The sequence below is a fragment of the Dipodomys merriami genome, unplaced genomic scaffold (genome assembly GCF_024711535.1).
Source record: "Dipodomys merriami isolate MVZ:Mamm:240054 unplaced genomic scaffold, mDipMer1.0.p SCAF_6, whole genome shotgun sequence".
Lineage (NCBI taxonomy): Eukaryota > Metazoa > Chordata > Mammalia > Rodentia > Heteromyidae > Dipodomys > Dipodomys merriami.
This window is the reverse complement of record NW_027206179.1, coordinates 2,507,402-2,533,216: the sequence shown is the minus strand read 5'-3', so window position 1 is coordinate 2,533,216 and position 25,815 is coordinate 2,507,402. Positions and strand designations below refer to the sequence as shown.

General features: G+C 39.7%; 1 protein-coding gene and 1 non-coding gene across 2 annotated transcripts in view; both read left to right on the top strand.

Annotated features, from left to right (window-relative positions):
* Positions 1 to 22,674, top strand: part of LOC138813624 (vomeronasal type-2 receptor 116-like) — a 44,727-nt gene extending 22,053 nt beyond the window's left edge. The window contains 4 exon segments of the mRNA XM_070002024.1: positions 18,207 to 18,434; positions 19,460 to 19,583; positions 21,756 to 22,583; positions 22,586 to 22,674. Coding sequence (XP_069858125.1) covers positions 18,207 to 18,434; positions 19,460 to 19,583; positions 21,756 to 22,583; positions 22,586 to 22,674 — 1,269 coding nt within the window.
* Positions 11,795 to 11,880, top strand: LOC138814336 (small nucleolar RNA SNORD35). The gene has a single exon (XR_011367927.1). It is a non-coding gene; the product is annotated as a small nucleolar RNA SNORD35 (small nucleolar RNA).
* Positions 22,675 to 25,815: the final 3,141 nt, after the last annotated feature.

Below are 25,815 nucleotides of genomic sequence, written 5' to 3'. Positions count from 1 at the left end.
TCTGTTTTAATTTTGATTATTTCTTTCCATCTACTGGATTGGGGTTTATCTTGCTGCTCTTTTTCAAGGAGGTTTAGATGTGTCATTAAATTGTTAGTTTCCAATCTCTCCAATTTGTTGATGTAGGAGCTCAGAGCTATAAACTTGCCTCTGAGTACTGCCTTTGATGTGTCCCATAGGAGCTGGTAATTTGTGTGTTCATTTTTGTTGAATAGCATGAACATTTGAATTTCCTTTCTAATCTCTTCCATGACCCACTCATGATTCAGCAGTGTGTTGTTCAGCCTCCATGTGACACCGGACTTTCTTTGGTGGCTCTTGGTGTTGAGTTCTAATTTTATTCCCTTGTGGTCAGAGAGAATGCAAGGTATAACTTCAATGTTTCTGAATTTCGACAAGTTTGCTTTGTGGCCTAAAATGTGGTCTATTTTAGAAAACGTTCCATGTGCTGCTGAGAAGAACGTGTATTCTGATGCTGCTGGGTGAAATGTTCGGTAAATGTCTGTTAAGTCTAGTAGATCTATGCTGCTGTTTAGATCTGTGGTTTCTCTGTTGAGTTTTTGCCGAGTTGATCTATCTAGTGGGGAGAGTGGTGTGTTAAAATCCCCAACAATTAATGTCTTTGGATCTATATGGGATTTGAGGGAAAGTAGTGTTTCTTGGATAAATTTGGGTGCTCCATTGTTTGGTGAATAGATATTTAGAATTGTAATATCCTCCTGAAGGAGAGATCCTTTAATTAGTATGTAGCAACCTCCTTTATCTCTTCTCACGAATTTTAATTTGAAGTCTATTTTATCTGATATTAGGATTGCAACTCCCGCCTGTTTATGAGGTCCGTTTGCTTGGTAGATTTTGTTCCAGCCTTTAACATTGAAAATGTGTTTGTTTTTATGGGCAAGATGTGACTCCTGCAGGCAGCAGATAGAAGGGTCTTGTTTTTTAATCCAACTAGACAGTCTATGTCACTTAATTGGAGAGTTCAGTCCGTTAACGTTAAGAGATAGGGCTGAGAGGTATTTGGGAGTTCCTGCCATGTTATCCAGTTTCTTGGGGGCTGGGAAAACTGGGTTCTTCCTATGGTTCTTGGATTCTCAGTTTGGGTGCAGTTTCTTGGCCTTTGTTGCGGTCTTGTTGGTTTTCTATGTGTAGGACATCTTTAAGAATCTTTTGTAGGGCTGGTTTGGTGGAGATGTATTGTTTCAATTTTTCTTTGCTATGGAAGGTTTTTATTTGGCCTTCAGTTATGAAGGAGAGTTTAGCTGGGTATAGTATTCTTGGTTGATAGTTGTTTGTTTTTAGGGCATGGCATAGGTCATTCCAGGATCTTCTTGCTTTGATTGTCTCTGCTGAGAAATCTGAGGTAATTCTAATTGGTTTCCCTTTATAGGTGATTACCCTTTTCTCCTTGACAGCTTTAAGGATCTTTTCCTTGGTCTGGGTTGATCCTGTGTGGATTATAATGTGACAGTGGGATGTCCTATTCTGGTCTGGTCTATTTGGGGTTCTAAAAGCTTCTTGTATCTGAATAGGCCTATCTTTTTGTATGTTTGGGAAGTTCTCTGCTAGGATCCTGTTAAACAAATTTCCTAGACCATTAACTTCTGTTTCTAGGTGCTCCTCTACACCCATTATCCATAGATTGGGCCTTCTGATGGTGTCTTCCAGGTGTTGGATAGACCTATCATATTTCTTGGACTTGTCTTGGATGGTTGTATGTTCTTTCTCTATAATATCTAGGCTGTCTTCAATCCCTGAGATTCGATCTTCTGCATGGTCTAACCTGCTGTCAAGACTCTCTACTTTGTTTTTTATCTCTTTTCCTTCTAATTGGTCAGCTTTGATGGCTTCAAGTTCTTTGTTGAAGCTCTTTTTTAGGTCTTGTATGAATTTCTTTACTTCCTTAATTTGGTGTTCAGTGTTTGTTCTCAAATCACTTAGTTGATTGGTTATGGTTTCTTTGGACTCCCATTCCTTCTGTTGGGTTCCATTCAGCATTCCCTTTGTGGTCTCCCTGACTTCCTTCAGCTCTTTGTTAATGGATTCTATGGATGCCTTTAGTGATCTTTGTGTGTTCTCTACCTGGTCTCTCAATTCCTGTATTACTCTTTGTTTAACTTCCTCACGTTCGTGGGATTCCTGCAGTTCTCTTTGAGTGTTCTCTGCCTGCTCACGCCATTCCTCCCTTTCTCTTTGAGTATTCTCAAGTTGTTCACGCAAATCCTGTATCAGTTTTTGAGTAGCTTCCTCACGCTTATGATATTCCTGTATAAACTTCTGGGATGCCTCCTCTCTCTCCCTATCACGCTCATACAGAGTCCTTTGTACATTGTCAAACGTCTCATTTACCATGTTTGCTAGTAGTGTTTGTAGAGCTATTTGGGAACTCTCCTCTGGATTATTCTTTATCTGTTCTAATCCCTGATTATCAAGATTGGGAATTGAGATACCCGAATTTGCCATTTTTCTTGTGTTTTTCCGGCTTACTCTGCCCATTTGAGATGAAGATTGCACCAGTTTTGTGCTAGAACACTATCTTAAGGCAACCATCAACCAAAGTTTGCGTTTGTACAGTCAATAGTCTACAGATACAATCTAGTTCAACAGATACATCTATTCAACATCAAACAACTATATGTTAAAGGACTTCAAACCACAGAAAAGAATTTGGAAAACCAGAAATTATTAGGATTAGGGAGAGATGTGGGTAAAAAATAGGAATAGATTGGTGTGGGGAGGCACAGGGAGAGTTAACTATGTCCTAATCACAATGCAGGAAATGGGTTGGGTAGGATGCAAGTAGACAGAGAGAGAAAAAGAAGAGACGGAAAGGGGAATGAAAAGAGACCAGAAAAAAAATAGAAACGTAAAAATTAATGTATTTAGAGAGGAATGTGAATATGTTGAGACAAGGGGAGGGACATAGAGGAGATGTGAAAAACTTTAAGGATGGGAAAGGGAGAAGAAAAGATCAGAAGTTCAGTAGAACTAGACAAGAAACAAAAAGATAATTAAGAAAGAAAGAAAAAGAGAAAGAAGACAAGAAAAGAAAGGAAAACGCTCATTCACATATTCCTAAAATAAAAATTATAAGATGAGAAAAAAAAAGTTACTGTAAAACAATTATTTTTTCAGAAGAAGCAAAAATTAAAGATTAAGAAAAGTTTTAGAAGGGAAAAAATTTATATATATATATATATATATATATATATATATATATATATATATGGTAATAAAAAACAAAAAACAAACAAAAAAAGAAAAGAAGAAGAAGAAAAAAGAAAGAAAAAAAGTCTTTTGATTTTTTGGGGGGGGGAGGGGTGGGAAGAATCCTGTATCTCCCTTTTGTCTGTAACCAGTCTCTTGTTGGAGTCTCTGGTCAGCTTGAGGTCCTGTGGCTTGATTGGTTTCTTAAGTCGGTTTGTTGGAAGAGGCAGAAAAATGCTCTGCTTTACCCAAGATTTTGAGATCCCCCTCCCAGGTTAGTTTTCTGGGAGGGTGATCTGCTTTGAGAATCACAAAAGAGGGGGATGTGGTGATGAGGCTAGGTTCTGGGTAGAGTTGAGGCCTTTCAACAAACAGTAGCTTTTCCCTGGGGCTGTTTTTTGATAAAGCTCACAGCGCCCAGCCTGGAGCCATTCTCAGGGTTTCTGTTTTTCAATTGATTGTGGTGGCTGCTAGAGGGAGGGGCAGCCTCTGGCTCTGGTTACCCAGTGAGGCAAGGCACTCCAATGGCTGGCGCCTGAGCTGGGTGACTTTTCCCTGGATGGAGCTGAGTCTGGCAGGTCACTTCGACGTTAAGTTCTTGTGACCTGCTAAATGACTCCTTTTATTCCAAGGCCTGAGTTGGAGCTAGCAGCTCCTCCAAGCTTTGTCGGTATCCAAGATGGAGATCACCGGTGCTGGGGGGGGAGGGGTGGCCTTCCCTCCTCTGCTCCCTGAGAAGGAGTGAGGACGTCGGGCTTGTACTCACGCCGAGTCTTGGATCCTGGGTCATCTCTGGTCTGCAAACAGCAGGATGAAGATGTCCGCTCCTTGTTGGTTCTTGTTGGTGTTGAGTAGAATCCGCTCGTCTGCTGCGTCTGGCTCCTTCGTCCTGGACTCTCTGTGTCTCAGGTATGACCCCGCGGCGGTGGTCGCCGCCGCGACCCTGCTGCCACAGCGGCAGCTGATGTGTTTCCTTGGCTTCCCCTCTCTTGACTAACTCTCTATCCTGTGATGGCACACTTGGTGTGATTCTCTGGCTTAGGACTGTTCACTGGAACTCTAAAACTGCTTTCTATGCGAGAGTTTGTTCAGATTCCAGCTTCTCCTCCGCCATCTTCCCAGAGCTCCTCCTCTTAGAATTTTATTTTAGGGGTATAAGTGTGTGTGCATTTTTCTTCCTTTTTTGTTTTTGTTTTTGTATTGTTTTGTTTTGTTTTTTCTTTAGCTCTACTGAACTTGTGATCTTTTTTCTTTCTTTCTTATCCTTTTCACCTGTTCTTCTCTTTCGTTCTTTATGTGACTTAATTGCTGTTCTGCACATCCTCAGATAAACCCGTAGTCTATTATTAGACCTTATCCCCCATTGTGTACACACTTAATCCACAAATTTATTACTCAATTCAAAACCTTCGACTTAAATTCCTTATTAACAGTACTACCTCTTTATACCTATATAATATTATAAGTATTTTTATTTTTAAGTTTTTCACATCTCCTTTATATCCCTCCCCTTCTCTCATTATATTCATGCTCTTCTCTGAATAGCTTGATTTTGGATCTGTATAATATTATTAATTTTTACCTTTCTATTTTTTCTGGTCTCTTTTTGTTCCCTTTCTCTTTCTTCTTTTTTTCTCTCTCTCTACTTTCATCCTATCCAACCTATTTCCTGCTTTGAGATTAGGACTTACTTAACTCTCCCTGTGCCTTCCCACATCACTCTATTCCTATTTTTTACCCACATATCGTCCTAAATCTAATAATTTCTGGTTTACCAAATTCTTCTTTGCGGTTCGTAGCCCATTAATATATAGTTGTTTGATGGTGAATAGATGTATCTGTTGAACTAGATTGTATCTGCAGACTATTGACTGTGCAAATACAGACTTTGATTGATGCTTGCCTTAAGATAGTGTTCTAGCACAAAACTGGTGTTAATTTCATCCTAAATGGGCAGAATAAGCTGGAAAAACACAAGAAAAATGGCAAGTCCGGGTATCTCAACTCCCACTCATGAAAACCAGGGGACAGAACAGATAATGGATAATCCAGAGGAGAGTTCCCAGATAGCTCTACAAACACTGCTGGCAAACATTATCAATGAAAAGATTGAAAACATACAAAGGACTCTGTATGAGCGTGATAGGGAGAGAGAGAAGGCAATCCAAAAGTTTATACAGGAATATCATAAGTGTGAGGAAACTACTCAAAAACTGATACAGGATTTGCATGAGCAGCTTGAGAATACTCAAAGAGAAAGGCAGGAATCACACGAACGAGAGGAAGCTAATCAAAGAGTAATACAGGAATTGGGAGAGCAGGATGAGAATACACAAATATCACTAAAGGCATTCATGGGATCCATTAACAAAGAGCTGAAGGAAGTCAGGGAAACCACAAAGGGAATGCTGAATGGAAACCAACAGAAGGAATGGGAGTCCCAGGAAACCATAACCAATCAACTAAGCGATTTGAGAATAAACACTGAACACCAAATTAAGGAAGTAAAGAAATTCATACAATATCTAAAACAAAGCTTCAACAAAGAATTTGAAGCCATCAAAGCTGACCAACTAGAAGGAAAAGAAATAAAAAACAAAGCAGAAAGTCTCGACAGCAGGTTAGACCATGCAGAAGGTCGAATCTCGGGTATTGAAGACAGCATCGACATTATACAGAAAGAACATACAACCATTCAAGACATATCCAAGAAATATGAGAGATCTATCCAACACTTGGAAGACACCATCAGAAGGCCTAATCTAAGGATAATGGGTGTAGAGGAGCACCTAGAAACAGAAGTTACTGGTCTAGGAAATTTGTTTAACAGGATCCTAGCAGAGAACTTCCCAAACATGCAAAAAGATAAGCCTATTCAAATACAAGAAGCTTTTAGAACTCCAAATAGACCAGATCAGAAAAGGACATCCCATGGTCACATTATAATCCACACAGGATCAACCCAGACCAAGGAAAAGATCCTTAAAGCTGTCAAAGAGAAAAGATTAATCACCTATAAAGGGAAACCAATTAAAATCACCTCAGATTTCTCAGCAGAGACAATCAAAGCAAGAAGAGCCTGGAATGATGTATGCCATGCCCTAAAGACAAACAACTATCAACCAAGAATACTGTACCCAGCTAAACTCTCCTTCATAACTGAAGGCCAAATAAAAACCTTCCATAGCAAAGAAAAATTGAAACAATACATCTCCACAAAACTAGCAATACAAAACATTCATAAAGATGTCCTACACATAGAAAACCAAAAGACTACAATAAAGGCCAAGAAACTGCACCCAAACTGAGAATCCAAGAACCATAGGAAGAACCCAGTTTTCACAGCCCCTAAGAAGGTGGATAACATGGCAGGAACTCCCAAACACCTCTCAGTCCAATCTCATAATATTAACGGACTTAACTCTCTAATTAAGTGACATAGACTGCCTAGTTGGATTAAAAAACAAGATCTTTCTATCTGTTGCCTTCAGGAGTCACATCTTGCACATACAAACAAACACATTTTCAATGTTAAAGGCTGGAACAAAATCTACCAAGCAAACAACCCCCATAAACAGGTGGGTGTTGCAATCCTAATATCAGATAAAATAGACTTCAAATTAAAATTTGTGAGAAGAGATAAAGTAGGTCGCTACATACTAATTAAGGGATCTCTCCTTCAATAGGAGATTACAATTCTAAATATCTATTCACCAATCAACCTAGCACCCAAATTTATCCAAGAAACAAACACTACTTTCCCTCAAATCCCACATAGATCCAAAGATATTAATTGTTGGGGATTTTAACAAACCAATCTCCCCACTAGATTGGTCAACTCAGCAAAAACTCAACAGAGAAACCACAGATGTAAACAACTGCATAGATTAAATAGATTTAACAGATATCTATGGAATATTTCACCCAGCAACATCAGAATATACGTTTTTCTCAGCAGCACATGGAACATTTTCCAAAACAGACCACATTTTAGGCCACAAAGCAAACTTGTCCAAATTCAGAAACATTTAAGTTATACCTTGCATTCTCTCAGACCACAGGGCAATAAAATTAGAACTCAACACCAAGAGCCACCAAAGAAAGTCTGGTAACACATGGAGGCTGAACAACACACTGCTGAATCACGAGTGGGTCATGGAAGAGATTAGAAAGGAAATTCAAATGTTCATGCTATTCAACAAAAATGAGCACACAAATTACCAGCTCCTCAGGGACACAGCAAAGGCAGTACTCAGAGGAAAGTTTACAGCTCTGAGTTCCTACATCAACACATTGGAGAGATCTGAAAGCAACAATTTAATGAGACATCTGAACCTCCTTGAAAAAGAGCAGCAAGATAAGCCCCAATCCAGTAGACAGAAAGAAATAATTAAAATTAAATCAGAATTAAATTATTTAGAACCCAAAAAAACTATAGAAAGAATCAACAAAACAAAGAGTTGGCTCTTCGAAAACATTAACAAAATTGACAGACCCTTAGCAAATCTTATCAGAAAAACAAGAGAACACACCCAAATAAATAAACTCAGAGAGGAGAATGGAAACATCACTATGGAAACCACCAAGATTCAGAACATTTTAAGGGAATATTTTTCAAAACTTTATGCTAATAAGTTTGAGAACTTGGCAGAAATGGACCTTTTCCTAGCAAATATTGACATGACAAAACTAAACCAAGATGAGTTAAATCATCTTAACAGGCCCATATCAAGCATTGAAATAGAAACAGCAATAAGAGACCTCCAAGCTAAGAAAAGTCCAAGACCAGATGGGTTTACAGCGGAATTCTACAAGGCCTTCAAAGCTGAGCTCACACCAATACTCCTCCAACTCTACAATGAAATTGAAAGAGAAAGTTCACTACCGAACACATTCTACGAAGCCATCATAACCCTCATCCCAAAACCAGGCAGGGACTCATCAAAGAAAGAGATCTATAGACCCATTTCTTTGATGAACATTGATGCAAAACTTCTCAACAAAATTTTGGCCAATCGACTTCAACAATTCATCCAAAAACTCATACACCATGATCAAACAGGATTCATTTCAGGGATGCAAAGCTGGTTCAATATATGCAAATCAATTAATATTATTCATCACATCAACAGGAGCAAGGATAAGAACAAAATGGTTAACTCAATAGATGCAGACAAAGCATTCGAAAAGATCCAACACCCCTTCATGATGAAGGTTTTGGAAAAATTAGGAATCCATGGAACATTCCTCAATACAATAAAGGCTGTATATGCCAAACCTACAGCCAGCATTATACTCAATGGTGAAAAACTAAAGCCATTTCCTCTTAACTCAGGAACAAGACAAGGATGCCCACTCTCTCCACTCCTATTCAATCTAGTATTAGAATGCCTAGCTACAGCAATAACACAAGATGCAGACATAAAGGGGATCCAAATAGGGAAAGAAGAAATAAAACTCTCCCTCTTTGCAGATTACATGATCTTGTACTTAAACAATCCTATATACTCCACTCCCAAATTACTCAAGCTGATTCAAAACTTTGGCAAAGTAGCAGGGTATAAAATTAACCCTCAAAAACCAATGGCTTTTCTGTATGCCAACAATGAGAAAAGTGGGACTGAAATTAGGAAAACAATTCCATTTGTAATAGCCCCACAAAAAATAAAATACCTAGGAATTAACTTAACCAAAGAAGTAAAGGACCTCTATGATGAAAACTTTAAAAACTTGAAAAAGGTAATCAACACAGACCTTAGAAAATGGGAAAATCTCCCATGCTCCTGGATTGGAAAGATTAACATCGTGAAAATGGCAATACTTCCCAAGGCTATCTACAAATTTCATGTGATACCTATCAAAATTCCAACCTCGTTCTTCAAGGAAATAGAAGGGGCAATCCAAAAATTCATATGTAACAATAAACGACCCCGAATAGCAAAAACTCTCCTCAACGGAAAGAACACTACTGGAGGAATAGCAATACCAAATTTCAAACTCTACTATAAAGCCATAGTAATCAAAACAGCTTGGTATTGGCATAAGAACAGACCTCAGGACCAATGGAATAGAATTGAAAACCCAGAAATGAACCTACAGACCTATAGCCATCTAATATTTGATAAGAAGCTAAAAAAAATAGAATGGAAGAAAGACAGCCTCTTCAGTAAATGGTGCTGGAAAAATTGGTTAACTACTTGTAGAAAACTGAAGCTAGATCCTTATTATCACCCTGCACCAGAATCAACTCCAAATGGATCAAAGACCCCGGAATCAAAGCAGACACTCTGAAAACATTACAGGATGGAATAGGAGCAACCCTAGGTCTCCTTGGAACAGGCTGAAATTTTCTTAATAGAGACCCGGAAACACAGCAAATCAAAGAAAGGTTGGACAAATGGGATTGCATGAAGTTGCAGAGCTTCTGCATGGCAAAGGACATAGCTAGCAAGATCAATAGAAAGCCCACGAATTGGGAGAAGATCTTCACTAGCCATACAATGGCAAAGGGTCTCATATCTAAAATATACTTGGAACTCAAAAAATTAAATTCCCCAACAACAAATCTCCAAAGAAATAACTGCCCAATAAATTAAGTGGGCTAATGACTTAAAGAGAAACTTCTCTGAAGAAGAAAGAAGGATGGACAATAGACACATGAAGAAATGCTCAACCTCCCTAGTCCTAAAAGAAATGCAAATCAAAACAACATTGAAATACCACCTCACCCCAGTTAGAATGGCAAAGCTCAAGAAATCTAATAACAACAGATGCTGGAGGGGATGTGGACAGAAGGGAACATTACTTCATTATTGGTGGGAATGTAAACTTGTTCAACCACTTTGGAAAGTAGTATGGAGGTTCGTCAAAAGACTCCACTGAGAGCTCCCCTATGACCCACCAATCCCACTTTTGGGCATTTACCCAAATGTTTACAAACAAGACCACACTAAAGCTAACAGCAAAACTATGTTTATTGCAGCATTATTTACCATAGCTAATATCTGGAACCAACCCATATGTCCCGCAGTAGATTAATGGATCAAGAAAATGTGGTATATATACACAATGGAATTCTATGCCTCCATCAGAAAGAATGACATTGCCCCATTTGTTAGAAAATGGAAAGACTTGGAAAAATTATATTAAGTGAAGTAAGCCAAGCCCAAAGAAACATAGGTCCCATGATTTCCCTTATTTGCAATATCTAGTATATGTCTGAGTCAAGCAGAAAAGGTCAGATAAGGTGATGTTAGGAAAATGAACCCTAAGACATGTATTGTAAATGTTTTTTTTCTTTCATGCATTTGTTTCTAAAGCAATTATAAGATTATTTCTTTGTTGCTTTATATGTCCTTCCCCCACAGTATAAACCCTGCTTTCACTATATTTGATGTCGGTATAATTTGTGGAGGGGAAGGGGAAAAACAAGTCATTTAAATAAGGATACAGGTGGACCTGTTGCAACAATGAGAAGTACAAGTTGTCATGTCAAAAACAAACTTTACAACTTGTGGGGGGGAGTTTTGGGGGGGGGAGGGAGGATGGGAAGGGATGGGAATGGTAAACAAAGGAGGAGGCTACAATGCTTAATAAGAAATTTACTCACTATCTTGCCCATGTAATTGTAACCCCTCTGTACAGTATTTTCACAATAAAAAATATTCCTAAGTTAAAAAAAAGAAACACAGAATGTCTTCATAATGTGTTATATAGTTTCTAGCTGACTCTATATACTGGACCACATATATGGTGTATAAGCATGCACACCTAAGGGAAGCTAAGAGAAGGGCAAAGAACTATAGGAAAATGGGTGAAAAAATACAACAGAGGGGCCCATCAGCTGCACTGGTCATTGATGAAAGGGAACTAAGCAACTCAAGGCTGGTGATGGGAGGGAGGGAAAGAGAAAGAAAGAGAAAACAGCTGATACTGAACATAAGGAAAGAAATGTGCATATCACCTGATTTGGGAGAAACAGTTTTATTGTTAAAGTCTGCAGAGTTCATAAGCTTTGTAGATGAAGACAATGACAACATGCAGTGTGAAGGTTAAAATGTGTTAGTGACTTCAGCTAAGTATCACTATGCCACAATACTGTGAAATTTATTTAATTACTCTCAATAAAGAAAAATGTTACTGTTTTAAAATACTGACTAAAACCTTGACTCATCTGTATTAACTTTTCACAATCTTGTGAAAGTCTATTATTAAATTCATTATTAATTTCAATATTATACACGCATTTTTTTTCAAGTCAGACACCAATGGCTACTTTAGAAGGCTTGGATCTGAGGATCACAGTTCAAGATTAGTCTGGACAGAAAAGTGTATGATACTCCATCTTTAACTTACAATTAAAATTACAGGACGGGAGGTATTTCTCAAATGGTAAAATGCCACTTGTGAATTACAAAGCCAAGAAAGGGAGTTTAGGTCCTAATTTCCAGGGCTAGTACACACACACACACACACACACACACACACACACACACACACAATTTTTTCTATAAATTAATTTTTTATTCCCGTTTCTTCCGAGCACCCAATTCTGAAAACCATCAATCCTGTCTTTAATTTTTTTTAAAGCAAGTGATGTCTTTTCTCACGATGGTCTGTGGATGCGACTGTGGGCAGTGCCAATGATGCCAAAAGCTCAGCAGATACCAGGAAATAAAAAGGCCGGGAGAGAAAAAATACCCAATATATTAAATGAAAACAAACCAAGGGAAGGAGATGAAGGGTGGGGAGATGGGAGGGCAGCGATGTTAAGGGTAAACAAAGGAGGAGGCTACAATGCTTGATAAGAAATGTACTCATTACCTTTCTCATGTAATTGTAACCCCTCTGTATGGTATTTTCATAATAAAAAAAACATAAATTTTTTAAAAAAAGAAAACCCCAAATCTGCCTGAGCAGGAAAAAAAAAAAAGAAAAGAGATGTCCATAAGTTGCAGGTGAGTCATGTCAACCCGGAGAGGGACCAGAATAGGAGGAATAGGCTATGGATCCCACCCGTGCTCCGTGAACCTGCTGCTCAGGATCTGCCCCGAGTTGGTTTTGCTGAACAAACACTCAGACACGGACAAGGCCCTAGCCATATACAGCCGCTCATGCTCAAGGCCCAGGTCTCCTTCCTATGATGCTCACTGTCCCATGCCCCAGGGCATGCTGGGAGAATCCTTCCCCTTCCAGAGCAGGACCCTGAGCCCCATCTTCCCCAGAGGCGCCAAACCATGTGCAGGGGCTAAGCAGCTCAGACATGCCACTGGTCATGTATGGGGACCGCTTGATGCACCCGGTGAGGCCTGCACCCTAGGTTGGACGGCCTGGTAGGGGTGGATCTGGAAGCTCCCAGAGGCAGAAGCCGCACTCCTGCACTAACAGGTGGTGAACGGCTCATGGACCAACCAGACTAGGTACTGTGATCCGGAAGTCTCGTCCTATGTTCCCAGGAGGATCTAGAAATGGACTGGTAGCTTCCACCAGCCAAAGGGATAGAAGGTAGAAATTTTCTAACTGGCTTTGAGACCATCCAAAGCTGAGAATATTGCCTTGAGTTTTATGGTTTTCTTATTTTTCTTCTCTTATTTTGCCATTTCTTGCCAATATTAACTCATCCAAACTCATATTTGCCTTCTGCCCCCCCATTCCTTTGATAAAACAATTGTACAGTGTGTGTTCAGATTTTCTATTTTCTTATAGATATGGGTCAGATAGATAACGTGCAGTTTGCTCTACATGCATATTTTCCCCATTGTGGTTTCCTTTAAGGGACAAAGAAAAAAAGTAGAAATTATGTTTAAATTTTCCTGTCTTTGGTTATATATTTACTTCAATGTAAAACCTAATTTATGTTATTCGATTTTTTTTTGTCAGTCATAGGGCTTGAACTCTGAGCCTAGGCTCTGTCCCTCAGTTCTTCAGCTCAAGGCAAGCAATCTACCACTTGAGCCACAGCACCACTCCTAGTTTTCTGAGTGGTTTATTGGAGATGAGTCTCATGAAGTTTTATGCCCAGGCTGGCTTTGAACTGTGATCCTCAAATCTCAGCCTCCTGAGTAGCTAGGATTATGAGTTTGAGCCACCGGTTCTCAGCTATTGCTCAATTCTTTTATTATTATTATTACCATTATTATTATTATTATTATTATTGCTCAATTCTGTACACACAAAAAGGCCAATATATGAGTGTTTTTAACTAGGTGTTGCTTTCCTTCAAATATTACCTGAAGAAAGTTACAAGAGTGATATGTAAAGTGATGCAATCAGCTGCATTTTGAAAACACCAAGAGATGGTCTGAGGTCCCTCAAGTTTGTTAAGTTTGGACTCTTCATGCAATGTCAGTCTACATGAGATTCTCCTGTTCTCCCTGCTTTAAAACAAAATGAGAAATACCAATTTACAACTAGTTTGTCTAAGGATTACTACTTTACATCTTTAAAAATGTCATTTTGAGATCAAATGTTTTCAAAGAGTTAATTAAACATGTAATTTTTTAAAACTCAGTAAGGAATCCAGGTGCCAGTGATTCATACCTGGTAATCCTAGCTACTCAGGAGGTTAAGATCTGAGGATTGGGGTTCAAAGCCAGCCCAGGCACGAAACTGCATAGGACTCTTATCTCCAATTAACCACCAGAAAACCAAAAGTGGTGCTGTGGCTCAAGAGGTAGAGCACTCTCCTTGAGCTGAAAACAGAGGGAAGCACCTAGACCCAAAGTTCAAGTCCCATGACCAAGGGAAGTTAGTAAATGAAAGTGTTGAGAAAGGGAATTGATGAAACAAATTGGTTTCATTTGGATACAAAATGATTTCAGAAGCAAAAACGGTCTTCATTTTTTCTGGTGGGTTGTGGGGCTTGAACTCTGGGCCTGGGCGCTGTCCCTCAGCTCTTCAGCTCAAGGCTAGCACTCACCAATTTAGTCACAGCACCATTTCCCATCTTCAATTTTTATACCCACAAAATGTTCAACTAAGTAGCAAATGAGTACATCTTGAGTTTTATAAAATAGAGCTTATTATAAAGCAATTGGCAATAAACAAGTTGATTGATTATCAAGAAAATTAATAATAACAGACACTAATTGGGATATGCCCAAAAGGAATATTATAACACCGTTGGTAACATAGTATGACAAAAGATGTAATATTACATACATATTACACACACACTAGTATGGGTGTTTGTTATGTCTATGTTTACATATGGTGAGTGTTTATCATGACACTACTTAGAAGCTGAGTTGCAGAACACATGAATGGAAAAAGTAAATTGAGTCACACAGACACTAGGAGTCTTGGGCATGCAATTAAATGTTTGAGTCAGGAATATGGGAGGAAGTGGAGAACATCATGTTTAGTTAATCACCCTGGCAAATGCAGCAGTGGTATATACTGGACTCTGTGTGAAAAATGAAGCATACAACCTGTGGGTGGTGTAGGGAGGGAAAAACTGGGTAACATTGTAAAATAGAAATGTACTCAATACCTGATTTACATAATGGAAACTCCTCTGTACAATCATTTACAATACACACAGACAAATAAACAGACATATCAGAAAGAAGGCACAACGAAAGAGGCAACAGAGATCCCCAAGTTTTCTCTTATTTTTGAAATGTAGGGAGAAGAAGGCATAGAGTACTAGACTAGACACCAATGACAATGAAGTAGAAATTGTTAGCTTCTCCAGCAAGGAAACCTGATACACAGTTCAGGCAGGAAAGGCAAATTGCCCACCCTCAGGAGATGGAGGCCCCTGGAGAAGACACAGGAAAAGGAAAAAGAAGAAAATAAAAGGAGAGAAAAAGGGATTCGTGCAACGCCAGGACCACAGCGGATGTGGAAGTGACCACAGAGTCTGGGGAACCTCTCACTGTGCTAGGGAAGTGTGACCAGGATGGTCTAGGAAGTGACCTCCATGGATGAAGAAGTTACCTCAGATTGTGGGGTCTTTTGCTGACTCCCCGTCAGGTGATTGATAGGTGACAACTGGTTTCAGGCAGGTGAAGAGGAAGTGGGGAGGGCCTGTTCTCTTAGGCAGACTGAACAGAAATAGTTAGAGTAATAGATGAGGAGAATGTAAAAAATGTTTGTCCTCTGAGCCAGCCACAGGTGGCTCATACCGATAATCCTGGGTATAGAAACAACAAAGATTTCTACCTCAGAACCCAAGTCAGGCTAGGCCCCAGCACTGATGCTCTTGCAAGGTCTTGCTGGCTACCAACACCAACTAGAATTTGCATCCTTACTTTTGCAATTTACATTTGCCAAGCCCTTCCTCATAAATATATGCAGCCAGTTCACCGAACCAGCCACCATGGTGAACTCTGTGCAGAGCAGGACCCTATGCTGTGACCTTGGTTTCACTTCTAGTATGAGGAACTAATAGAGAAGACAGGTAGGGAGACATGGACAGAGCTGGCACCACGCGGCTGTACAAGTGGGAACAAGAATTCCTGGAGCACTCAGGACATGATGTGGACACAGCAGAGCAAGACCCATCCATACACCCACATCTAACAGGATCCTCAGTGTGCAGGCCTGCTATGTTCCCAGAAAGTCATACATCATAGAACATCTCTGTCTAACAATGGACTGCCAATATATTCATAGGTGCAGTCTGATGGTCAACAACATGTACGTACTGAAGAAGTTCAAGATTCAGAGTGCAAATGTCTAAGTGGATTAGTGCATTGAACTTGAAGTATGGATCTGTAATGGTAGAATTCCAGGACACTGTTGGTAATACCTGCAGCAGTAAATAAATACATTGAGCTCTTCTGGATTCTTATGCATGTGCAGTTGGTATAAAAACCAGATAGCAACAGAGTCAAATAGCCACAGTGGCTTCACAAGGCTAAGCAAGAAGACAGGTGTCAGCCTACCCCACCCATGGTGGAAACTTATGGAAATGGCATTTGGTTCTGCCTCAGCGACCTTCCAAAAACTCCTGAAAGATTCTAATGGAAGCTGTGGTGCTAGCACCAAACAGTGCCTCTAGTTTATTCTGGATTATTGGTCCAACCATGACATGCCTGACAAAGGGTTCTAAAAAAAACCCTGACCCACTCTAATGCCCTCTTCACTAGGAGGTTGTATCCCATACCTGCTGTCGTTCACAAGATTGGAGGAGGGAGGTTGTAGCAGTGTCTTTCTTCTCTGTCCTAAAACAATTCTAGCGGCACAATCTAAAGGTCTGGACCCAAGAGCAGAGATTATAAGCACTTGGGTAAATGCCCAAAAGTGGGATTGCTGGGTCATAGGGGAGATCTATGTGGAGTCTTTTGAGGAACCTCCATACTGCTTTCCAAAGTGGTTGAACAAGTTTACATTCCCACCAACAATGAAGTAAGGTTCCTTTCTGTCCACATCCCCTCCAGCATCTGTTGTTGTTAGAGTTCTTGATTTTTGCCGTTCTAACTGGGGTTAGGTGATATCTCAATGTTGTTTTGATTTGCATTTCTTTTAGGGATAGGGAGGTTGAGCATTTCTTCATGTGTCTATTGGCCATCCTTCTTTCCTCTTCAGAGAAATTTCTCTTTAAGGCTTTAGCCCACTTAATTATTGGGCAGTTATTTCTTTGAGAATTTCTTATTGGGGCATTTAATTTTTTTTAATTTTATTTTATTTTATTTGAGAACATACTGTACAGAGGGGTTACAATTACATGGGCAGGATAATGCATACATTTCTTACCAAGCATTGTAGCCTCCTGCTTTGTTTACCCTTCACCTCCCTTCCCAGCCTCCCCCCTCCCCCCACCCAATCATACCCCTTACCCCCCCATACCGACGCTGTAAAGCTGGTTTTGACATGACATTTTGTGCTTCTCATTGTTGCAACAGGTCCACCTGAATCCTTAAACGACTTGTTTGTCCCCATCTCCTCCACATGTTATACTGACATCAAATATAGTGAAAGCGGGGGTTACACTGTGGGGGAGGGACATACAAAGCAACAAAGAAATAATCTTATAAATGCGTTAGAAACACATGCATGAAAGAAACGAAAACATTAAAATACATATTTAAGGGTTCATTTTCCTAACATCACATTATCTGACCTTTTCCGCTTGACTCATACCTATACTAGATATTGCAAATAAGTGAAACCATGGGACCTATGTTTCTTTGGGCCTGGCTTACTTCACTTAATATAATTTTTTCCAAACCTTTCCATTTGGGGCATTTAATTTTTGAGTTCCAAGTATATTTTAGACATGTGACCCTTGTCCGTTGTATGGCTAGTGAAGATCTTCTCTAAGGGTGACTAGTTCATGAAAACCTAATATTGCCTAGACACAAGTGGCTCACACCTGTGGCTCACTCAGGACTACAATTAACCACCAAAAAGCCAGAGGGGGAGCTGTGACTCAATTGACAGAATGATTACTTTGAAAAGAACAAAAAAAAAAAAAAAACAAGTTGAGTGCCTAAACAGTGAGAACACACCACCACAGGGCAGGCATACACACATACACAGAGAGAGAGAGAGAGAGAGAGAGAGAGAGAGAGAGAGAGAGAGAGAGAGAGAGAGAGAGAGAGAGAGAGAGAGAGAAAGAGAGAGAGAGAGAGAGAGAGAGAACAAAGTCTTGCTTAAGGTAATCTTTCATAGTTGTCACAAATATTCTATGATTCTACTTAGTTTATTATTTACCTATATTTCAGACTGATTCTCTTATCAGAATCACAAAACAAGTGATTGGAATGCACTTTAGAGTGTCTGTTGGGGTCTACCATATGATAATTCATTATTTTGTTGGATGTGGCTAGAGTTTCATTCCCTTGAAATTGAGTTTCTTCAACCCATCCTGGATACCCAGGTTTTAGAACTTCATAACACTGTAGTCTGCTGTGGACCTGCATTTGATACAGTTGGTTGGAATCCTGTGGTGTGTGTGAATCAGTGGATGGGAATGAAGAGTAATCCATTGTTCTGGGGTTCTGTGATAACACTGGGAAGCACTTGACCATACTCTAATGTGTTTCTTTTAGCTGCATCACTTTTTGAAGAAGATCCAAATCACCAATCCTGTTGGAGACCAAGTGGTTTTGAATGAGGAAAGGAAATTGGAGGCAGAGTATGACATTAAGAGCTTTTGGAATTTTCCAGAAGGTCTGGGACAAAAGGTGAAAGTTGGCGAGTTTTCTCCATCTAAGCCACATAATCAACAACTGATTTTGTTTGAAAATCTGATAGAGTGGCCTATAGGAATTACCAAGGTGGGTCATTTCTACTTTTGTTACTCTCTCCTTTTAAAAAAATGTATCGTTATTAGGAAACAGTTATAGAAAGACCTTACAATTCCCTAAGTCAGGTTATGATCACAATGCTTGTAGGCAATGTCACCACATCCTTATTTCTCCCCCAGGGTCAGTCGTTTCTTTTTTTTTTTTTTTTTTTAGGGTCAGTCGTTTCGAACCATAATGGCATGATCTATGTATAAATGATCAATAAGCTTATCCTGTTTTACAGTTAGTTCAATGAAACTATGGCTCAGTGGTTTACATTTCAAACCTTTCTGTTTCTGGAAGTTTCTTACTAACAGATTCATGGATGGAACAGGGGAACATATCATGACCAATATGTTGTTCTATGTTTGCATAGTGAATATCATAGAATTAAATGACACCTGTGAATCATCATTCCAGCACTGTGACCAAATACCTGAGGGAATCAGATGAGAAGGCAGAAGGGCTTGCTTTGCTTCTGCCTGGAGATTTCAGACCATGGTTGGATAGATTGTTGCTTCTTAGTCTAGTGAGACAGGACGTAATGAAAGGAGCATCTGCCAGTAAAATTCACCCACTTCATAACAGCTAGGAAGCTAAGAGAGATGTGAATGGCCCTGGGTACAGTAGCACCTCCACAGCAATCAGCCATGCTTTAGAGTGTGGGTTTGAAGTTTCCCTGAGTGATTTTCCTCTCATGTTCTTATTCATGTGTAAACAGATCACCTGGATTCAAGAATAGGATGCAGGATTAACTCCCATTTCCTAATTTCCTAGAATTAACATCCAACACTTCAAGGCTCCATGATTTCCCGATAGTATGAGTGATGGGTGTTCAGGCCCCACATATTCTTCAACTCATGTCAGATGAAACTGTAAGAAGGTTCAGTAAATTCATTTGTTGTATGCATATAAATATTATGTGTTTTGATGATCATTTCCCCTAAATCACTGGAGTGTCTCAGATGTCAGGTAAAAGGATAAAATGTCACTAACTTTCATCTGAATATTCTCAGACTCCTCAGTCTGTGTGCAGTGAGAGCTGTGGTCCTGGATTCAGGAATACCTCTCTGGAGGGAAATGCTACCTGTTGCTTTGATTGCACTCCTTGCCCAGAGAATGAGATTTCTAATGTGACAGGTAAGTCTGTTATTTAGAGAAATTCCCCATCTCTCCTTCCTAACCTTCAGTCCATGCAAGCCAGTGGAGTGAACTACAGTAACATGGCAGGAACACACATGCACCTTCATTCAGAGTTCCAGGGCAACATTAACCATACATCTCCTTAGAAGAAACACCCACTGCCCCTCCATTACATCTCTGATTGTATTTTCTAATCTATTACAGACTTCATCTTGAGAATATCCATGTTCCCCTCTCCTCAATCGCATTTTTATATTTAAAGAAAATGTTTACCCATGGTTTCCACTATTTGTAATACCTACTGTTTGTCTAGGACAAGCAGAAAAGTTCAAAAGCTAGGTACTTATGACCATATAAGTTGATGTTAAGCGAAATGAATGCCAAGAGAGGGGCACAAATGGGTTTTTCTTTCTTTTTTAATGTATTTATAATGACCATGTGATTTTTTTTGTTTCTTTGGTATGTTCCACCCCCATGGTATAACCCCTGTTTTCAATGTATTGGATTCTGGTGCCCTGCATCTTATATATACATTTTCCTAATTTGAGGAGAGCAAGGAAAAAACAAACTGCATAAATAGGGATACAGGTTGACCCATTTTAACCAGGAAATGTACAAGACACTATATTGAAAAAGAACTTTACAACTTTGGCATTGTCGGGGGACTACTTGGGGATGTGGACAAGGAAGGGATGGTTAGGCTAAAACAAAGCAGGAGGAAACAATCCTAGGTGGGAAATGTGCACTTTACCTTACTCATGTAACTGTAACTAATCTGTACACTATTTTTACAATAAAAAAAACATTAAAAAAAAAACAAAAAAGGGGGAACAACGCTAGAAAGGAACAATACTCATTACCTTAATCATGTAACTGTAACCACTTTGTACAGTATCTTTAAAATAAAAACATATATTTAATAAGCAAGGGAGAAATGGAGAAAATAAGAGCTAAACACTGAGAAAAAGAAAATATCAAGGACCCGTTGTTGATCTTTGAAATGATATGCAAATCATGATGGAATTGTGGGTCTAACACAGCCTTTCATTTCTGAGTGCCTATTGCTGCTCATTTCTAATTAAATTTTATTTTCTATTTAGCATGCACTAATAATACAAAGGGCTTTGTTATAATCACTCCATGTCTGACACTGGTACTAGGCTGACTAACAATTCTTCAAATATAAAAGATTCAGAAGTAGTTTATCATCTCCATTTCATTTCTCTTCTCCCTCCTCCAGCTGATCTTTCCCAGACCTTATCATATCAGTGGAGGATCACTGTTCTTGACACAGATCAAATGCTCAAGATGTTTGTGTTTGGTGTAATGAGGAGACTGAGGTTTGGATTAGACCCTCTTGTACAAAGTGAAGTGGTTGGGCTGATTCTCTATTCTCCATTATGTCTTGAATGAGTAGCAGAGAGCCAGAGTGGTATGACCTGTCAAGAATGTAGCACATAATGCTGGTAATCATATATTACAGCTGTAATCCAAGCGATTCAGGCAGTTGAGATTTGAGGATGGAGCTTCGATGTAATGATGTACAGGAAACTCAGTAAGATTCTTTCTCACCATTAAGCACCAAAAAAGCTGTAATTAGAGCTGTGGCTCAAGTGGTAGAGTGGTAGTTTTGACCATGAATACTCTGAAAAACGTCCCATGGCCAGAGTTCAAGCACTGGAGGAAAGACAGACAGATGGAAGGAAGGAAGGAGCTAGAGAAGGAAGGAAAAAGGGAGGGAGAGAGGAAATAAAGGAAGGAAGGGAGGGAGGAAGGAAGGAGGGAAGAAAGGAAGAAGGGAAGGAAAAAGGAATTAAAGGAAGGAAGGAAGGAAGGAAGGAAGGAAGGAAGGAAGGAAGGAAGGAAGGAAGGAAGGAAGGAAGGAAGAAGGAAGGAAAGAAAGAAAGAAAGAAAGAAAGAAAGAAAGAAAGAAAGAAAGAAAGAAAGAAAGAAAGAAAGAAAAGATAAACATAAAAACAGAAAGGGAGGAGGGAATGTGAGAGAGCTTTGATGTGAAAGCATTTTGATATAGAGTTACTCTATTGGTATTGAACTCAATACAGGTCAACTGGTGAATCAGGGGAAATGAGCTAGCTATGTGAATGAAGGGGGTTGACAGGAAACACAAATACTGAACACAAACTAATAGTGATTCTCACACCTCACCAGACATGGAGCAGTGTGTCAAGTGTGCAGATCATCAGTTTGCCAACACCCAGAGACATCACTGCCTGAGGAAAACTGAGGGCTTCCTGGCTTATGAAGACCCCTTGGGTATGGCTCTGGCTTGCACAGCTCTTTGCTGCTCTGCACTCACAGCTGCTGTTCTTGGGGTGTTTATCAAGCACCAAGACACCCCCATTGTCAAGGCCAATAACTGGGCACTCAGCTGCATCCTGCTCATCTCCCTCATCTGCAGCTTCCTCTGCTCCTTGCTCTTCCTTGGCCGTCCCCACACAGCCTCCTGCATCCTCCAGCACACCACATTTGCAGTGGTCTTCACTGTGGCTGTCTCCACGGTCCTGGCCAAGACCATCACTGTGGTTCTGGCCTTCACGCTCACTGCTCCAGGGAGATTCACGAGGCAGTGGCTGCTCTTCTGGGTTCCTAACCTCCTCATCCCCATCTGCACTCTCATCCAGGTGACTCTCTGTGGCCTCTGGCAGCGAATCTCTCCTCCCTTTTTGGACAAAGATGCACAATCTGAACATGGCTACATCATCATCCTGTGCAACATGGGCTCTCTCAATGCCTTCTACTGTGTCCTGGGATACCTTGGCTCTCTGGCCCTGGCCAGCGTCACTGTGGCTTTTCTGGCCAGAAACCTGCCTGACACCTTCAATGAGGCCAAGTTCCAGACTTTCAGCATGCTGGTGTTCTGCAGTGTGTGGCTCACCTTCCTGCCTGTCTACCACAGCACCAAGGGGAAGGCCATGGTGGCCGTGGAGGTCTTCTCCATTTTGGCCTCCAGTGCAGGTCTCCTAGGCTGCATCTTTGCCCCAAATGCTACATCATCCTGATAAGACCTGAGAGAAATTCTTTCTCCAGGTTCAGGGAGAGATCAGGTTCTGGAAGAAACAAACATTAAGATAAACACAGATGTTGCCTAAAATGTTTAGAGGCTCTGACAGCAATCTGTATCACATCTTAGTTTAATGTGAGGACTTCTTTGAACAAGAAGTTACTCTAATTCATTCCTCTGGTTATGTTAGAGACATAGCACATTCCCAACAAGACCTCCTAAATTTGCATTCTAACTTGGATATTTTATGATTCCTTCAGTGTAATCTGTCCTTTATACTATCATACTCCCTAATGAGTACATTATCTACTGTGCTTTTTCCTTGCTCTTTCCTGTCTCAATTATTTTTCCTACCTATCCTATCACACTGCTTGAATATCAGTATATTGCTAAGCTACTAGTATAGAAATTTACGTTGTTGAACATTTCCATGCTTTCATTATGGTAACTCAAGTCCATTCTCTGACCTAGCTGTATATTTCTGTTCTCATATTTTCTATTTTGCTACATTATTGAGTGTATTTTACTGGAAAATCTCTTATTCTTTCTTTTCTTTCTTTAAGAATTTTAGAGCATGCTGTTAATCTGTTGCAGTTTCCAACAGGAATCTATGAATGTATTTTTTAGGGAAGAAATACGAGTGCACCAAAATAACTACAGTTGTCCAAATGAGCAGCTGCAGCAATAGTTTGCTGATTGGTCATTATTTCTTATTGAAATCCAAAAATACAGAGTACACAATTGGCCAAGCAGAGCCTTGTCATCTCAGTCCCTAAGAATCCTCAATATTAATGGATGGACAAATAGAATCATTTATAAGAAGAGAAAAAGTTCCCCAAGAGAGGACAAAAACATAAGATAGGCCCAGACTTCAAAACTCTCAATGATCTTTACAATTCTATGGGAACAAGAATGATTCAGAAGAGTCCCTAGGAAATCAAAGTGTTGAGGAGCTTGAAGTAGGAATATTCTCAGGCCACCACCACATTGTACAGCCAGGAGGAATCCAATGGATAAACAAGCACATGTCTCTGAGTCCAGAGATCTTGATGTCATTCAATGTTGTAGCTGTGGCTCACTGGAGTGACGTCACCCACACATGCATGACAGAGATACATATAGTGCTGTCTCTAATTCTGCTGGGCCATGGATGGAAAAAAGAAAAGCATCTGCACAGAAACAAAAATATCTGGAATCCAAACAGATTATCCTACTTACAATGACTCAAAGAAGAGAGTGCTCACTGTTCTGTATAGGTGTTCATTTAATAATTTCCACTTCTGGTTTTCAGTGGTCCATTGGAGAAAAGAGTTTCTTGGAATTCCCTGCCTGGGATGGCTTTGAACTGCAATCCTCTGATCTCAGCATCCTGAATAACTAGGATCACAGGCATGAGGCACCAGCACCTTGTCATTGATGCTATTTTGATAACTGAGTTCCAGAACTTCAATATGATTGTGATAGTCCCTCTGCAGTACTCAGAAAGAGTTTAGAATAATACAGATATTGTAATTTGGGGAAGAACTTAACAGGATCAGAGCCAGGACTGTATAGGTAGAAAGAAAAAAAATTTTGGTTATCCATTCTGGTAACAAAACACAACTATAAGAGCATATAAAACATAGGGAACTGAAGCATTCACACAAGTGGTGAAATAATTTTTACTGCACTGTCCTACCATCTGGCTACCCAAAAATTATGTTGATATTTATGATTAAGAGGTGGTATTTCCAAGACTCTTCGTGTATCTAATAGATCAGTACTTACTGGGTAGAGATGCTTCTGTCTTTAGACACAACCAAGAACCAAGGATCTCTTCAAGCCTGGTGCATAGGGAAAGCTCAACCTCCATCCTCAGGACTGACAGACCAGGAGCGGGCTAGTGCCAGTCTCTGTATCAGAGGACCACAGCTGTCCAGGAGATGCTCAAGTGAAGGTGGGAAAGGATGGACTCATCATTGACCTTAGGAAAATCAGTCTCCAGAGCTCACAATTAACCAACTTGTGCATCTTATTGGACCAAATCACTAAGGACTTACAAACAGAAATGGAAGAAGAGAAAAGAGACGAATAGCCACATTCGATTTTGGGAAGAGATCTCGTTAGCTATGCGGGCAAAAGATAGTGTGTCCTTTCTTCCATTGCTTCATTTTCTGCTTATTTTTTTAAGATCTAGTGATGTTCAATCTCCATTTGATTGGACTAAATTACATGTCATAAATGTGTTTTACATTGAGATATGACAAAGTAAACAAGACCCAAGAAATAAAGGACCTCTTCTTACTTTTCATATAACTTCTAAATCACTCTATGTTCTTGTCCCCATATATGCTGCATAGGCATGCACATCTGAGGGAAGCCAGGAGGAGGGCAAAGAAGTGGAGGGAAATGGGTGAAAAAAATACAGCAGAGGGCCCATCAGCAGCACTGGTCATTGATGAAAGTGAACTAAACAACTCAACAGTGATGATGGGAGGGAGGGAATGAGAGAGAAAGAGGAAACAGGTGATACTGAGCAAAAGGAAAGAAATGTACATATCACCCAATTTGGAGGAAACAGTTTTTTTGTTAAAGTCTGTAGAGTTCATAAGCTTTGTAGATCAAGATGATGACAAGATGCATTGTGAAGATTTAAATGTGTTAGTGACTTTAGCTAAGTATCATTATTCCACAATAGTGTGAAATTTATAAATTACATAATTTCAATAAAGAAAAAGTGTTATTCTTAAAATATAGACTAAAACCTTATGTAATGTGTATTAAATTTTCACATTTTTGTGGAAATCTATTATTAAATTCATTTTGAATTTCTATATTAGACACGTAATTTTTTGCAAGCCAGACACCAGTGGCTCTCTTAGAAGGCTTGGATCTTAGGATTATAGTTCAAAATTAGCCTGGACAGAAAAGTCTATGAGACTTCATCTCTAACTTACAAGTAAAAATATGGAACAGGAGGTATTTGTCAAATGCAAAATGCCACATGTGTATTACAAAGCCGAGAGAGGGACCTTGGGGCCCTGAATTTCAGGGCTGATACACACACACACACACACACACACACACACACACACACACACACACACACACACACACACACACAGAGACGTTTTCATATTGAAAACATAAATTCCTATTTAATTCCCTTTACTTTTGCCACCCAACTCCAATAAATGTCAATCCTGTATTTAAATTTTTTAAAGAAAA